At 45.1% G+C, this 17,093-nt stretch overlaps 2 protein-coding genes and 1 pseudogene across 3 annotated transcripts in view; all 3 read left to right on the top strand.

Annotated features, from left to right (window-relative positions):
* LOC149443139 (uncharacterized) overlaps positions 1 to 5,035 on the top strand; it is a 34,945-nt gene extending 29,910 nt beyond the window's left edge. The window contains 1 exon segment of the mRNA XM_089655801.1: positions 1 to 5,035. Within this exon segment, the coding sequence (XP_089511927.1) occupies positions 1 to 408 (408 nt within the window). The 3' untranslated portion in view covers positions 409 to 5,035.
* Positions 5,036 to 9,135: 4,100 nt separating this feature from the next.
* Positions 9,136 to 10,117, top strand: LOC149443138 (uncharacterized). Its single transcript, XM_089655897.1, has 3 exons — positions 9,136 to 9,189; positions 9,333 to 9,437; positions 9,554 to 10,117. The coding sequence occupies exons 2-3, from the start codon at positions 9,353 to 9,355 to the stop codon at positions 10,081 to 10,083; spliced, it is 615 nt and encodes a 204-aa protein (XP_089512023.1). The 5' UTR covers positions 9,136 to 9,189; positions 9,333 to 9,352; the 3' UTR covers positions 10,084 to 10,117.
* A 5-nt stretch (positions 10,118 to 10,122) lies between these two features.
* Positions 10,123 to 12,225, top strand: LOC149443137 (uncharacterized; annotated as a pseudogene). The gene is made up of 2 exons (XR_016306698.1): positions 10,123 to 10,285; positions 10,471 to 12,225. The product of XR_016306698.1 is annotated as an uncharacterized LOC149443137 (transcript).
* The last annotated feature ends 4,868 nt before the right edge of the window (positions 12,226 to 17,093 follow it).

Raw genomic sequence — 17,093 nt, 5'->3', positions numbered from 1 at the left:
GGGGAAAGCCCATATGGTTGTCCTGAGTTCGGGAAATTTTTTTCAGGTAAGTACAGTCTTTCCAAACATCAGAGATTGCACACAGGTGATGAGCCATATTCCTGTTCTGAGTGCGGGAAATGTTTTTCATTGACATCTGCTTTTTAGAGACACAAGAGATCTCACACAGGAGAGAAGCCTCATTCCTGTCCGGAGTGCGGGAAATGTTTTTCACAGAAGTCCAACCTTTACAAACATCAGAGATCTCACACGGGAGAGAAGCCATATTCCTGTCCTGAGTGCGGGAAATGTTTTGCACAGAAGTCACATCTTTCCAGACATCAGAGATCTCACATGGGGGAGCAGCCGTATTCCTGTCCTGAGTGTGGGAAATGTTTTACACAGAAGTCCAGTGTAACGTACATGTGAATGATGTAACGTGCATGTGACATAAATGTACAGATTTGAGTAGGTAAGATGTGATCAGTAGCAATATGTAATCGTAACTGGAGGGACATTCCATTGTCATTAAGGATGTATATTCTGTAGGGACATTCCATTGTCATTAAGGATGTATATTCTGTAGGGACATTCCATTGACATTAAGGATGTATATTCTGTAGGGACATTCCATTGTCATTAAGGATGTATATTCTGTAGGGACATTCCATTGTCATCAAGGATGTATATTCTGTAGGGACATTCCATTGTCATCAAGGATGTATATACTGTAGGGACATTCCATTGTCATTAAGGATGTATATTCTGTAGGGACATTCCATTGTCATTAAGGATGTATATTCTGTAGGGACATTCCATTGTCATTAAGGATGTATATTCTGTAGGGACATTCCATTGTCATTAAGGATGTATATTCTGTAGGGACATTCCATTGTCATTAAGGATAAGTATTCAGTCCTTGTCATTGGGGAAATGAGATACAATTAGCATCAATTAGGCTGAAAAGCCTGGCTTCTGAGATGTGACACTTTTGAGTTAATAAGGTTGTCACCTTCTGGTGAAACCAGTTTAAAGGAAGTGGCCCCCAGACATTCCGGCTTCATCCATCCATCAAAAGGGGTATGTTTAATCTCTCATAAGAGCTAAAATATTAGTTGCAGAGAGATGAACATACTCCCTTCTTGTAGGGCATTCTGTGCGCTACATCTGCACTAAAAATCATATTTGTGGCTTAGGTAGAAGGCCAGGAAAGTGCAGGGAATGGTTAGGTGGCGCTGGATGGCAACAGTCGAATGGTGTTTGGTACTGTCGTGATCGGGCCGATGTGCTGGTGTCGGAAATCCAATCCCCGACTTGGTATTTCAAGCCGGTCTTAGTCCGATTGAACTTGGGCAGGTCAACACCCAAAACATCCTGGGGGCAGGTACAGGAACACCCCCCCCCCCCATGGTCAATTGGCCAAGGACTAATGTCCTGCCTATGTCCATATCCCCATATACCCGGGGCGTTGGGACATTTGCTATTCGTACGGAGCTGGTTCGATCGACCAATAGATTGCTGATTCTCTGACTTGCTCCAGTCGCAGGGTAAATGCTGGTAAAGTTTTATTTCTGTCTTTTATTCCCTTTTATTGTATAGTGAATAGTCATTTGTGTGTCTTCTTGTATTTTTTGTATTTCTGTAACTTTTTATATTTTGTACATATTTTATGCCCCGTCCACTTTCGGGAAATTAAATCTTAACATTAATTAGTGACTTCTGTGTATTTAAGCACGTGCTCATATCTTTGGAGAGATTAGATTGGAGAGATTAGATTGGATTGTATTTTAGTGCCTTTAAACACTCGGTCAAGCTCATTGCCAATCTGTATGCATTTGCACTGTGTGTGGGCAGATTGTAAAAGGTAACAAATCGGCCAGACAGAGATCTGTGTGTGTTCTGTGGATAAACTGTTGGGTGGTGGCAGGCTACCTTTTGTGGTGTTATTTTAAATGAACAGAATTATGTAAAAGAGGTGAAGCGCCTACTAGGTGACTCATATACATTCCGTAAATTAACTGCTAACCCTTTTCCTATTGTGGTTAAAAAGCTAAATTCTATTTTAATGCTGGGCAAAGAGGCTGGCCTTCTCACTAAAAAGGAGTTTGAATATCTGAGGATAGAAGAGTTCAACTACCCTACCTTCTATATTATTTCTAAAATACATAAGGATTTGATAAATCCCCCAGGAATGCCCATTGTCTCTGCTATACAGGGCCCCCTTGAGAAAACGGGAAAATATGTCGACCTGTTTCTCAAGGATATGGTTCCTAACCTTTCTTCCTATGTTAGAGATACTAAAGATGTATTAGCTAAAATAGAAAATCTGAAGATAGATGAGAATTCCATTTTGGTTGGAATAGATGTCGAGTCATTATATACATCTATTCCACACGAATGTGGACTAAGATCGGCTTCATTTTTCCTCAATAAATCATATCCCAATATGGGGGGACAAAATGAGTTTATAAGTGAGCTACTGGAATTTGGTTTGCAACACAATTTTTTTCAATTTAATAATACTTTTTACCAACAGATTAGAGGCACGAGTGTGGGGCACCATGGGCCCTGGCCTATGCCTGTCTGCATTTGGGTTTCTGGGAGGAGCAGGTTGTCTATAGATCACCAAGGTTTCTTGCACATGCTCAGATTTGGTTGAGATACATTGACGAGGTTTTCCTTGTGTGGAGGGGATCATTGGAGGAATTAAAACTTTTTCTGGAGGAGTTAAATCAAAACTCCTTCAATATTATATTTACGTATGTCTTTTATGAAAGGCGTATTTCTTTCCTTGACCTTGAACTTAGACTTGAAGGTGACAGGTTCCTCACCAAAACGTTCAGAAAACCAACTGCAGCTAAAACCTTACTAGAGGCCAGGAGTTATCATCCACGTTCATTGATCAATGGAATTCCAGTTGGACAGTTTCTGAGGTGCCGCAGAAACTGTTCAAATTTAATGACTTTAGGATAGAGGCACAGGACCTCTATAAAAGGTTTAGGGAACGGGATATTTTCACTCTCAGATTAGAAAAGCTAGAAAACGGGCATATCAAACTGACTGTAAGACGTTGTTGTCCCCGAAAAAGGAACAGAAGGAGAAACAAGTTAGACAACCAGTTAGGATGATAACCCAGTTTGGAGCACAATGGGGGGATGTTAAACAAATATTAGAAAAACATTGGAAGATCCTTACTCAGTGCCCTAATCTTGGTAAAATTGTAGGTGAACGTCCTCAAATGGTAGCAAGAAGAGCACCAAATTTCGGTGATCTTCTTATTCACTCTGACTATCAGCCATTAAAACAACTAACATGGCTGAAGTCACGTACAAAAGGGATGTATAGGTGTGGAAAATGTCAAATTTGTCAATTTGTGGATCATACAGATTTTTTCTCCGATTCCAATAATAGAGCGCACTTTAAAATTCAAAGTCTTATAAATTGTTCCACAGCCAGAGTACTTTATATGTTGACTTGCCCATGTAAAAAAAATGTATATTGGTAAAACTAAAAGGCAGCTTAAGATACGAATAGGTGAACACTTTAGAGATATTAGGTCCAATGACCCCGAAAGCAGTTTAGCTCAGCATTATGCTAAATGCCATGGAGGCAAATTAGAGGGTACTAAAGTGAAAGGTATTTATGCACTAAATTTCCCTCAGGAGAGGTGATTTTGATAAAGAACTATTAAAACGTGAGAAATATTGGATTTATAAACTTGATACTCTATTCCCAAAAGGGTTAAATATTGAATGTGATCTCCAAGTATTTTTAGAAAAATAGTCAAGTGTGTAGAATTATAAATTGGTAGCGCCACCTTGTGGGAGGTTTGGTGGCAAACATTTGATCCCTCTTAATGACATAAGAAAGTAGGAAATTTTTCCTCCCTCTTGGTGTGCCCAGGTGTCCACTCTTTTAATTGTGTTATATGACCAGCTGTTTTGCTAAGTAATTAGCTCTTTTTCCCCATTGAGAATGATTGCCAGCAACCGATTTGCATATATGGGCGGCATTGAGCCCAGCATAAATAGGAAGCTGAAAGGCAGATGTCTCATTGGTCCTGACGAAGCCGAGTGAGATATGCCCATCGGCGAAACGCGTTGACGTCATACGTCAGATACGTCACTTCCAGTAATGCGCATTGGCGCCCTACACGCTGACCACCAGGGAAGCGGCCATATTTGTGTGCTGCGAGCTGTGCAAGGCTGCACCAGCACCAAGGGGAGAACGGAGCCCGCCAGTCATAGGCTCGATGTTAGCGGCTGCTCCCGGGATTATACCTGGTAATCTAGACGGAGGAAACTTCCAGAAAGTATCACCTATGGCTCAGGTGGTGAGTGAACTGTCATACAGCTAAATGAAAAGGCGTTTTTTGCCACTGTACACATACATCAGCAGAAATATATTGATTGACTGTCCATTTGTCATCAATTTATTGCAGGATGGGGACAATATGATTCACAATCTAGGTGCAAGGCACCAATTATATATTACAAGAGACAGAGGACTCGGCAAGCTTCATACTTTATCATCTTTACCTCACTAAGGATACCAACAGTGATTCTTTCATGAATAATTCTGCATTTTTACATATGGGCATGTCCATTGTGAATCTGTACATGTTCACCATTCACTCGTGCCTTACATAGGGGCTGCATTGCTATTATTCTATCATCCTGTTATTATAGGAGCATCCATACCCTCCCTTTATATTTACAATTTTTCACCCATATTGCCTTGATAGGGTTATGGGTAATTTTATTAATATATGGTGCCTGTTATCAGCCAATATTGCATAGCGCTGTACAGTACATACCTGATGGTACAATTTTTGACACACCCCCTGCTGGTGGTGTAACCAATGTGTTGGTGCTGCAAATGCGCTAGACAGGTTTCTGTCATTGCCTTTGCAGCACATTTATATTAAGACTGGTCTTGATGTTGTTTTTATGTGATTTTAGGTCCTTGTGTATTATCTCATACTGAGGTGATGGTGAACCAGGGTATTTACCCTATTGTCTATAACTATTGTGTAATAAAGCATATTTTTGGGGAATTATTCTGAGTATCGCATTCTGTCCATGATGTAACCACTTTTCTGTGAATTCATTTTTACAACCCCTCTTTTTTGCATACCTTTTGTGGTGTGTCTGGTGTGGGGGGTGTGTTGACAGTGGAAGGGTGATTAACACTGGGGTTCAAGCTGTAGGTAGCTGGAGGGACCCTAGAAGGGTGTAATTACTAAGCTGGTCTTCAACTCTAATCAGTGCATCAGATTGTATGTAAGATTTGTATCTGCCAGTGTGTGGTTGACCAGCTGGATTGGAGTGGAGTCTCCATCTGGTGGTGGCCAAAGGTAGTGCGGGCTGTGAAAGTACATCACAGCTGATCTTATATACGGTTTTATATATTCAAAGTGTAAGTCCCCTTTATTCCCTCATACCTCCCTGTCATGGCCACACGTGCGCGCCTTGGTTAGCTAGTAGCTGTGGGTGTGGCGTGTGGGGGATCCGTGACAACCAGTCTTTACATACATCAGAGATCACACAGGGGGGAGAAGCCGTATTGCTGTCCTGAATGCGCAAAATGTTTTTCACTGAAGTCCCAACTTTCCGGACATCAGAGATCTAACACGGGGAGAAGCCACATTCCTGTCCTGAGTGAGGGAAATGTTCCTCACTGAAGTCCTGTCTTCCTGTACATCGGGGTCCCACACAACCCTGGAGGTGCATTAGTGCCTTAAGTGCAGGAAATGTCTTCTGCCGTGCGGCCCGTGGGGTGCCTACAAGGTACTTTCTGTGGAGGACGTCCAACCAGAATGGGAGAGCTCCTGCCCGGCCATCATTTTGCTATTGGCCAGGCGGGAAGCAGTTCATGGTGGGAAGTATGGAGCAGCTCTATGAGTAGACCTCCCAGCAATGTTATTACCTGGATGCAGCTAGGGGGAGCTCTAATGTGTAGAGTGTGACCATGGAGAGTGATTCCTTCTAGCCCTCTAACATGTTTTAAAATGCACATTTATGACACCACTGGTCACACCCTTTAAGGCCACTTCCACCTAGAGCCCTTATAAGTTGTTGCCGTTCCACAAGGACTTATTGCGGGACAGTCTACACCTGGGTTACCGCACACTCCTTCCAGACACACTTTCCCTGTCTCCCACATCCTATGAGTCCCCCACAGGGGAATACCCTGCTTGTAGCTTTGGTGGACCCCACAGGGGAATACCCTCACTTGTAGCTTTGGTGGACCCCACAGGGAAATACCCCTCATTTGTAGCTTTGGTGGAGACCAGGTACAAGGGAACCAATTCTAAATCACAGGAGAACATCTTGGGAAGGTCCACTCTACACTCAGCCCCAGAGTGACAATGTGTTCCTTGTACTGGAGCAGGACTCCATTTTTCCACTGTATCTGGTTCTAGCTCTATCTCGGGCACCCAATGTGGCCTACCTGACCAAGGCAGAATTTTCTGTCACCGTTCCTTTAAGGCTACTGTTCCTGTCACCCTTTAAGGCCACTTCCACCTAAAGCCCTTATAAGTTGCTGCCATTCCACAAGGACTTATTGCGGGATGGTCTACACTGGGGTTACTGCACACTCCTTCAAGACACACTTTCCGTATCTCCCTCATCCTATGAATACCCCACAGGGGAATACCCTCACTTGTAGCTTTGGTGGAGACCAAGTACAAGGGAACCAATTCTAAATCACAGGAGAACATCCTGAGAAGGTCCGCTCTACACTCAGTGCAGAGTGACAATGTGTCCAGGAGCAGGACCCGGTTTTACCATCAATGTCCATATCCAGTTCTAGCTCTATCTCGGGCACCCACCATGTCGCCTACCTGACCAAAGCAGAATTTTCTATCATCGTTCCTTGGACAGATTACAACCTTAATACAGCTATCTTTTTCCAGAGCTCTAGCTCTATGTCAGGCACCCAACATGTGGCCTACCTGACCAAAGCAGAATTTTCTATCACCGTTCCTTGGACAGATTACAGCCTTAATACATCCATCTTTATCCAGAGCTCTAGAATGCCCCGCATCTTCCCCCACTCCAGGTTCCCAACTGGAGTCAGATCCCGATATGCCGGTCCTAGAGGATAGGAGGCCATACTGGAGGAAGGTGTGGAGGATTTCTCTCCTCCACATTGTCATTATGATGAAGAAGGAGCTTCACACAACATGCTTGCTAACACTGAAAAGTTCATCGCCTCTGTCCCCAAAATCCTCAGCATTATTCCACTTGGCTCTCCTCCATTTCACCGTCACCCTTTGGGCACCAAGAGATCGGCAAAGCCTTACCAAACATTCCCTGTTCATGAACAGATAGACTGTGCCGTCTGTGAGGATTGGGTCACTCCTGAAAAGATTGGCTTCACGTCTCTTTGTTTACATTCAGCTGTGGGCCCGGAATGACCGGCTGCATGGGACGGGTGGGGATGGGTTACTAGCTCCGAGGATGCCTGTGGCCACTGATTCTCCAAAAGGGATGAGCTGACCTGCCCAGGGTTTGGTTTGAGCAGGGTCCAGCATACTTCAAGGAACCTCAACATGGGCACTACCCAGGGGCCCCGCGTGCATCTAATCTTGCATCTTGCCAACTGTCCCGCATTTGCCGGGACAGTCGCGCTTTATAATAAGCCATCTCGGAAAGGCCTGGGCAAATCCGGGACAGTCACGCTTTATAATAAGCTGTCTTGGAACGGCCCGGGCAACCTCCCAGAACCTGTACTGTGCCCTCCTGACTCCCCCTCTACTGCACCCTTTGTGTTGATTAGTCCTTGATTTATGTTTTCTTATTGTTTAAAATTGATTTTATTGAAAGTTCCCAGAAATATATTTCTTCCAACGATTTATACATTAGTTCTTAAGAGGAGGTGTGTCAATTGGACCAGGTTGGTAGGGGCCCCAGTGCATGACTTTGCCCCAGGGGCCCATGATGCTGTTAAGAACTTCAGATTGCCAAACCCGAACTCCATTGAATTGAGTCCGTCAAATTAAAAATGCTTATTTTTCTGGGCTAATAGGCAAAGGGGTGTAAAAGAAAACATGGAGAGGGGGGGAGGGGTGACATTTCCAAAGGAAAAAAGTGTTGAAAGTTGCTGAAAAATGACATTTCACTGCCAACCTCTTAAAAAAACAAAAAAGCCCACAGATATCTCACATGGTCTGCTATTTATTTTGCGGGGAGTTTGTGTGCAAATAAATGTCATTTCCCGGCAATCAAATTTGTATAATTTTTATCTTTGTAAATATGACCTTTCCTGTAGCGCCCCCTACAGCAAAAATGGGAAAAAAAACAAACATTTGCACCCCAAAATTACGTATCAGATCTTTCCAGTCCACTGTGGATTATAAGGGGGATCCTCACACAAGAAAAAAAATTTATGAGGCCCCCCCAGGAAATCCGGGAGACCCTAAATCTAAATATGTAGTCTGCATGTCCAAGAGGAGATGGGGGGGGGATAGTAATTAGCAGTGATAGTACGAGGTTCAACTCAGATGATTGCCTATTTAGTTCAGCCAGATCAGACACAAGTTGGGGCCCATTCCTGGTGGCCAGTGTAATGGTCCCAATGGGAGAAGGACCTCCTTATATCAGTGGTCAGTGTAGTGGTCCCTACATTGGTGACCGATGGGAGAAGGACCCCCTTATATCCGTGGTCACTGTAGTGGTCCCTTACATTGGTGACTGATGGGAGAAGGACCCCCTTATATCAGTGGTCAGTGGGGGAAGGGCATTCCTACATGGTCATCAGTGGGAAGACTGCCCTCCTTACAGATCATTGATGTGAGTTGTTACTGAGAGACAGAAATTGTTCATTGCTGGAGGAACCTCTAGAACCCTTTGGAGGAACACCTAAAACCCTTTGGAGGACCTCTGGCTGAGAAAGGCTGGACTAGGCAGTCATCTATTTCTGTCCCCCTTGGTGGGAGTGGAGGTGACACCTCTATGAGGACATACAGTCCATACACACCCAGCACAAGGCCGGGGTCACACTACCAGATGGTTCTCGGGACTGCAGTTCCTCTGAACTCCACAAGATGGGGATCTCACTTCTACCCAGACAGGAAGTCCCTATGGAAGACAGGAAGTGATGTCAGGGACAGACAGGAAGTGATGTCAGATATAAATAGGAAGTTCTGGGCGAGAGGTGAGTCCGGAGGAAGTAGAGGAGACATTGGACGTGGTAGCAGAGGAGGTAATAAGATCTGATTTTATATTTACACCCAGTAACCCCCGCCGTCACGCCCGTCCTCTTCCTCCACCGTCACGCCCGTCCTCTTCCTCCACCGTCACGCCCATCCTCTTCCTTCATAGTAATGTCTGTTCTCTTCCTATAAGGTGTCACTGTCTATTTCTCCATGGAGGAGAGGGAGTATTTAGAAGGACACAAGGACCTCTACAAGGACGTCATGATAGACAATCAGCCGCCCCTCACATCATCGGGTAAGAGGAGACTTTATTGGAAAGGAGAGAGCAGTACGGAGGATCCACCTAGATCCCCCATCATCTGATAAACACATAGAAACAATGGATTCAGTCAGTGTGTGTGTTTCCTACAGATGGACCCAGTCATGGGAACCCACCAGAGAGATGTCCCCATCCTCTGTATTTCTGGGATTCCACACAGGAAGGTCACACCATCCCTCACCATCATCAGGTAGATGGATCCAGTCATGGGAACCCACCAGAGAGATGTCCCCATCCTCTGTATTCCCCGGACTCCACACAAGAAGGTCACACCATCCCTCACCATCATCAGGTGGGTGGATCCGGTCATGGGAACCCACCAGAGAGATGTCCCCGTCCTCTGTATTCCCGGGATTCCACAAAGGTCAATATTAAAGAAGAGCTAAAAGAGGAGCATGATGTGATGGAGGAGTCAGAGATTCCAGAAGGACGCAATGAACTGTACCAGGACACCATGGTGGAGTCATCCAGCTACAGGAACCCAGCAGAGAGATGTCCCCATCCTCTGTATTCCCAGGATTCCACACAGGAAGGTCACACCATCCCTCACTATTACAAGGTTGGTGGGACGGAGAGTCTAGAACATGGACTCATGGAGACGATGTGCGGATTTTCTATGTGATGTCACAATAATAAATCTTCTATCCTACAGATGATATTTTCTCTCCTTCTCTTGATGTAAAGTGGAGATCCAATCGATATAGAATTTGAGGTGAAATCAGAAGAAGAAGAGGCGTATGTGAGGGATGATCAGCAGTCTATGGAGGAGGATGGAATAACGGGGACATTTATAGAGGAGGACACTCCTACAGAGATCAGCACAGGTGGGTCATGAACACTAAATCCATTCCTCCACCCATACTGCTCACTGATTGGTCACTGACCCATTGCCTTGTTCCCTTGAGGGTGGAATTGGAAGCTCCTCAGAGACCAAGCTGCCTGATGTGGGCGGAGTCCTGGTTTGGGGGAACCAATCGGCTCCTGTCTAGTAATCCTCTTTGTTTTTTAGTCCATGGCCGGGAGATGAGGAAAACCTCTGAGGATTGTCTCACTTTGTCTCCAGACTGGAAAGTAGAAGATGAGGACATCACACAGTATAGTCCAGGAGAAAACCCGGCTCCCTCCAATGTCCATCCGGCACCACCCAGTGTAGATGGACCATCGGATTCCTCGTATCCCGAGGAACCTCAGACTGTGCGGGACCGGGCTGGCCTTCCAATAGGGAAGAGCTTCTCCTGTCCTGTGTGCGAGAAATGTTTCCGTTTTAAATCCATTTTCGATCTTCATAAGAGATCTCACACGGGGAAGAAGCCACATTCCTGCCCTGAGTGCGGGAAATGTTTTTCAGAGAAGTCCAGTCTTAACAGACATAAGAGAATGCACACAGGATAGAAGCCATATTCCTGCCCTGAGTGCGGGAAATGTTTTTCAGATAAGTCCAGTCTTAACAGACATAAGGGAATGCACACAGGAAAGAAGCCATATTCCTGTTCTGAGTGCGGGAAATGTTTTACAGCTATGTCCAGTCTTTACAGACATAAGAGAATGCACACGGGAGAGAAGCCATATTCATGTTCTGAGTGCGGGAAATGTTTTTCAGTGAAGTCCAGTCTTTACAAACATCAGAAATTGCACAAGGGAGAGAAGCTGTATTTCTGTCCAGAGTGTGGGAAGTGTTTCTATTTTGAAAATCAACTTAATGAGCATAAAAGATCTCATACAGGGGAGAAGCCGTATTCCTGTCCTGAGTGCGGGAAATGTTTTTCATTTAAGTCCAATCTTAACACACACCGGAGACTGCACACGGGGGAGCAGTTGTATTCCTGTCCTGAGTGCGGGAAATGTTTCTCACAGAAGTCCAATCTTTCCATACATCAGAGATCTCACACGGGAGAGAAGCCGTATCCCTGTGCTGAGTGTGGGAAATATTTTTTACTAAAATCACAACTTGTTACACATCAGAGATTGCACAAGGGGCAGAAGCCGTATTCCTGCCCTGAGTGCGGGAAATGTTTTTCCGATATGTCCAGTCTTAACAGACATAAGAGAGTGCACACGGGGGAGAAGCCGTATTTCTGTTCTGAGTGCGGGAAATGTTTTTCAGAGAAATTCAGTGTTTACAAACATCAGAGATTACACACAGAAGAAAAGCCGTATTCCTGTTCTGAGTGCGGGAAATGTTTTTCAAAGAAGCCCCATCTTTACAAACATCAGAGATTGCACACGGGGAAGAAGCCGTATTCCTGTCCTAAATGCGATAAATCTTTTCAAACTAAGTCCGATCTTAACACACATCTGAGATGGCACACGGAGGGAGATCCGCTTTCCTGTTCTGATTGGCGGAAGTGTAACCCCCAGAAGTCTTCTGCTTACAGTCATCTGCGATTGGACACGGAGGAGAACGAACTTTCCTGGTCTGACTGAGGGAAATCTTCCTCACTGAAGTCCTGGACATCAGAGGTCCCACACAACCCTGGAGGTGTATTAGTGCCTTGAGTGCAGGAAATGTCTTGTAGATGAATGTTGGTGGACATCCCAGCTCTCGTGTGAAGAAGAAGCACCCCCTGATATACACCTCAGATATACTGAAAATCAACACAAAGGTGCAGCGCTAAATGAATGTATACATAAGCATATGATAGCTGATTAAAGTGACAAGATGCAATACACACATCTATTAAGGGACCGTGCATGTGACATAACAAGATGATAAATATATCACAAAGCTCCCCTAAGTAGAGGGCAAATAAAAGTTCAAAATAGATATTAGTGACTGATGTGATCAAAAACAGTCTCTTGTGGGTAATCCGTGCGTTCCCAGATGATCATACAGGTGATGTGTCAAAGGGATGTTAAAAATGCACACTCACCAGATGACAGATCATAATGCGCATGGTATATGAAATAAGACCGGAGGTCCCCCTTAAAAGGTAGTCAGCTTGGTCAGGTCCAAGAGATCTCCTTCCTCCCTGGTACTCTGCCCCACAGCTGTTGTCCTCCAGGTATGGGCTCTATGGTGGTATTGGCTCATATAGAGCCAGAAAGAAGAATGCCCATAGTGTAGTATTTCTCAGCCATAAATGTTTAATATAGGTAATGTGAAACAATAGAAACAGTATAAGAACTGTCACTGACCATGTACAGCAAAAAAGATGGCCGCCGGACCTCCTCGTGGTCTCAGCGGCGGCGTGATGTCACCGCGTATGGCTCCTCCTCTATGCGTTTTGTGCACGTATTCATGAGGGGTATTGTGCATACCCCTCATGAATACATGCACAAAACGTGTAAAGGAGGAGCCATACGCGGTGACGTAACGCCGCCGAGACCACGAGGAGGTCCGGCGGCCATCTTTTTTTGCTGTACATGGTCAGTGACAGTTCTTCTACTGTTTCTATTGTTTCACATTACCTATATTAAACATTTATGGCTGAGAAATACTACACTATGGGCATTCTTCTTTCTGGCTCTATATGAGCCAATACCACCATAGAGCCCATACCTGGAGGACGACAGCTGTGGGGCTGTGTATCCCATGGATGGACAACCCATGTGTAGACGACCCATGTGTAGACGACCCATGTATAGACGACCCATGTATGGACGACCCATGTATAGACGACCCATGGATGGACAATCCATGTATAGGCGACCCATGTATAGACGACCCATGTATGAACAATCCATGTATAGATGACCGATGTATGGACAATCCATTTATAGACAACCCATGTATAGATAACCCATGTATAGACGACCCATGTATGGACAATCCATGTATAGATGACCCATGTATGGACAATCCATGTATAGACGACCCATGTATGGACAACCCATGTATAGACGACCCATGTATGGACAACCCATGTATAGACGACCCATGTATAGACAACCCATGTATAGACGACCCATGTATGGACAATCCATATATAGACGACCCATGTATAGATGACCCATGTATGGACAATCCATGTATAGACAACCCATGCCCATCTTTTTCTGCATTCTGATTGGATTGCTTTGATGGAGGGTTGCTGGGTGATCCTTCCCTCCCTTTTATACCTCTTTGTGGAATATTGAGATTGTGGGCGTATACATTTGCCTGACTTCCCTTCCCTGGACCTTCCTCTCCATCCCCCTCCCATTACGGGGTCACAGTGCCATCTACTCTTTCCTTTGCCCTTGTGAGTATCATGTAAACTCCCTTATATGTAATGGCGGAATAGATTTCCATATAAAACCCGTGAAGTTCCGTGTTCTTAGTTTTTTTTCCTCCACCAACAGCCTGTTCGGATCCCTTGAAGAAGCGTAGTCAGCAAACCACATTGGGATTCGCCATCCTCCGGGCACATCATATCCATGCCTGGTTCTTGCTGTATGTCCTTTGATCTGTTCATCTGTGGGATGATACAATGTCACGGGAAGGATGCACAAGGTGATAAATACAAAGTCGTTTTCTAGAAATCGTTTTATGTTTTTAACGAGCCATGTCACTTCATACAAATCATAAATGTAGACCATGTTCTGTCCGTACGTCTCTCCGAGGGTGGAGGCATGTTCTGTCCGTACTCCCCCGAGGGTGGAGGCACGGTCTGTCCGCACTTCCCCCCGAGGACGGAGGCACGTTCTGTCCGCACTTCTCCTCGAGGGCGAAGGCACGCTCTGTCCGCAATTCTCCCCGAGGGCGGAGGCTCCTTCTGTCCGTACTTCTCCCCGAGGGCGGAGGCACGTTCTGTCCGTACTTCTCCCCGAGGGCGGAGGCACGTTCTGTCCGTACTTCTCCCCGAGGGCGGAGGCACGTTCTGTCCGTACTTCTCCCCGAGGGCGGAGGCACGTTCTGTCCGTACTTCTCCCCTAGGGCGGAGGCACTTTCTGTCCGTACTTCTCCCCGAGGGCGGAGGCACGTTCTGTCCGTACTTCTCTCCGAGGGCGGAGGCACATTCTGTCCGTACTTCTCCCCGAGGGTGGAGGGAGAGCCCCTTCTGCATCCCACATACGCTTCCATTGATTCCGTCATGGGGTGCGTTGCTGAGGTCACTCAGTCATGCCGAAATAAATGTGTTTTTAAAAATATATAATAAAAAAATGTATTGAACAAAAAAAAAAATGGCGTGCAATGATGACAAACTTTCATAGCCAGAAATTGCTCGTCTGTGACGATTTAAAAGCTTTCACCAGTTTAAAAGCTTTCACCAGGTCATTAGTTTGGAGTTAACTGTGAATAACGGACCAGAGTGCAGGGGTCAGGAGTATATCATATACAGCCCTGTGTATAGAGTGCAGGGCTCAGGAGTATATCATATACAGCCCAGAATAAGGAGTTCAGGGGTCAGGAGTATATCATATACAGCCCAGTGTACAGAGTGCAGGGGTCAGGAGTATATCATATACTGTTCTGTCCCCACATGAAGGCGAATGAAGGTATAACTGATAATGGCTGTGTAACTTCCTACCTTCGTATCCAAGCAGTGGAGCAGACCGGACCGGCAGATGTTCAGGTTAGATGGATCCAAACGTATACAAGAGAATGAAATCAGAGTGGGTTTATTTGGTCCAAAATACAGCGACAAACAGTGATACAATACTGTAAGGTAGTAGAGGTATTGATGCTGTCCTGTGATATCTTTCCTGAGGCTAACTGCTGGTCAAAAACTGATGCCTTCACAAGCCCAGGGTATTGAATGTCCTGTCACACAGCTATATAGCAGATAAAATGGCTGCAGGAAGTGACCAGAACCAAGGCTTGCCTAAAACCACGCCCATCAGAGGAAAAACTTACTAGCTATAACAGAGGCATGCAGCATACAAATTCTGGCCAGCAGATGGTAGCAACAGATCAAGACATAGAAACAAACATGGTGAAATAAGAATTGGTGATACAATGCACAGTTAAATAACAAATATGAGGGGAACAGCACACTCCCCGTCTGAAATTCCATAAGGGATTTCACTATGACGAATGTCCATAAAATATAAAACAACCTGTAACAAAGAACATGTTAGAATGCAATAAACATAACAATATAGTAGATTCCGAATTGGAATAGAGAAGAACCACAAAGTTCAAGTTCAGGAGAGTTCACCCAGCAGGAATGTTCTCGATGGGTAGTATCAAAATGAGTTTGTTAATTGGCCTTGCGAACATTTTAAGCTCACCCTTTCTGAAGATCTTCAACTCCACTTTACGGACCTTGCCATCCTTGCTAGGAAGAACCTTTGTATTAGTCCCATAGGCCAGTCAATCCGTACGGTATGTTGCTCCTTCATCAACACGAGGTCACCTTCTTTTAGGTTTGGTTTGTGGTGTTGCCACTTTCTTCTTCCTTGAAGAATATTGAGATACTCCTTTCGCAACCTGTTCCAGAAGTAATCAGCTAGGTATTGTACACGTTTCCAGTGTTTTTGGTAGATATTCGCATGAGTAAATTCTCCACTAGGTATTAGCGTAATCTCAGTTTTTTGGGTAAGTAGGATAGCTGGAGTCAGTACAGCTGGTGTTTCAGGATCCATAGATACTGGCACGAGGGGTCTAGAATTGATGATGGCTGAAACTTCAGCGAGAAGGGTGACTAGAGTCTCATGTGTGAGTCTTGAAGAGTTTACATCCATCAACATAGAATTCAAGATGTTGCGTGAGATCCCGATCATTCTCTCCCAGGAGCCCCCCATGTGGGAACTATGAGGAGGATTGAAAATCCAGGTGCAACCCTTTTCTGCCAAGTGATCTTGAATGGATTTGGTGTCTATGTTCAGTTCTCTACAGGCTCCAATGAAGTTGCTTCCACGGTCAGACCTCAACTGTTTCACTGGTCCTCTGATTGCGAAGAACCGTCTTAAGGCATTAATAAGGCTGGATGTGTCCATGGATTCTATGACCTCTAAGTGAACGGCTCGCACACTCATGCAAGTAAATAGTACAGCCCAACGCTTACTGTTTGCGTGACCGCCACGAGTCCTGCGTGCGGACACCATCCATGGCCCAAAAACGTCTAGGCCAATGTAGGTGAAAGGCGGCTCTGTACATAGTCTGTCCGCAGGCAAATCAGCCATTTGTTGGTGTAGTTGTTTTCCTCTAGCTTTGCGACAGTGAACACAGTCATGCAATACTTGGGCCACACGTCTTTTCATACCTATAATCCAAAGGCCAGCAGACCGTAACTTGCCCTCAGTGATTTGCCTGCCCTGGTGTTCAGTCTTTTTGTGGTAGTGTCGGATCAGCAAGACGGTGATATGGTGTTTGCTGGGAATGATGAGAGGATTTTGTTCTGCAACGCCTAGGTGGGCTTGATTCAAACGACCACCTACTCTGAGCAAGCCAAAACTGTCAATAACTGGATTTAAGTTGGCAAGAGGGCTTTTTATTGGAATCTGCTGTTTGTTATACAAGCACTTCCATTCTACATTGAATTCCCCTTGTTGGACGTGACGTATTATGAGGGACTCACTATGAGAGATGTTCTCCACAGAGAAGGGTTTATGGCAGACGTGCCAACCGTGACAATCCTTATCTTTGTGAGTATTGTGATAACATTTTGCAATGTGCACTAACCTTGCGATAGTCCTGACGAGTCTCATCCAACTGGAGAAACGTTCAAAGCGCTGGCTACCGAGGCTGGAGGTTTGCTTTGTTCCAGT

The sequence above is a fragment of the Staurois parvus genome, unplaced genomic scaffold, assembly GCF_062004578.1.
Source record: "Staurois parvus isolate SC_StPar_1 unplaced genomic scaffold, SC_StPar_1.0 ptg000874l, whole genome shotgun sequence".
Taxonomy (NCBI): Eukaryota; Metazoa; Chordata; class Amphibia; order Anura; family Ranidae; genus Staurois; species Staurois parvus.
The sequence above is the reverse complement of the archived record's forward strand: the minus strand, read 5'-3'. Positions and strand labels throughout refer to the sequence as shown.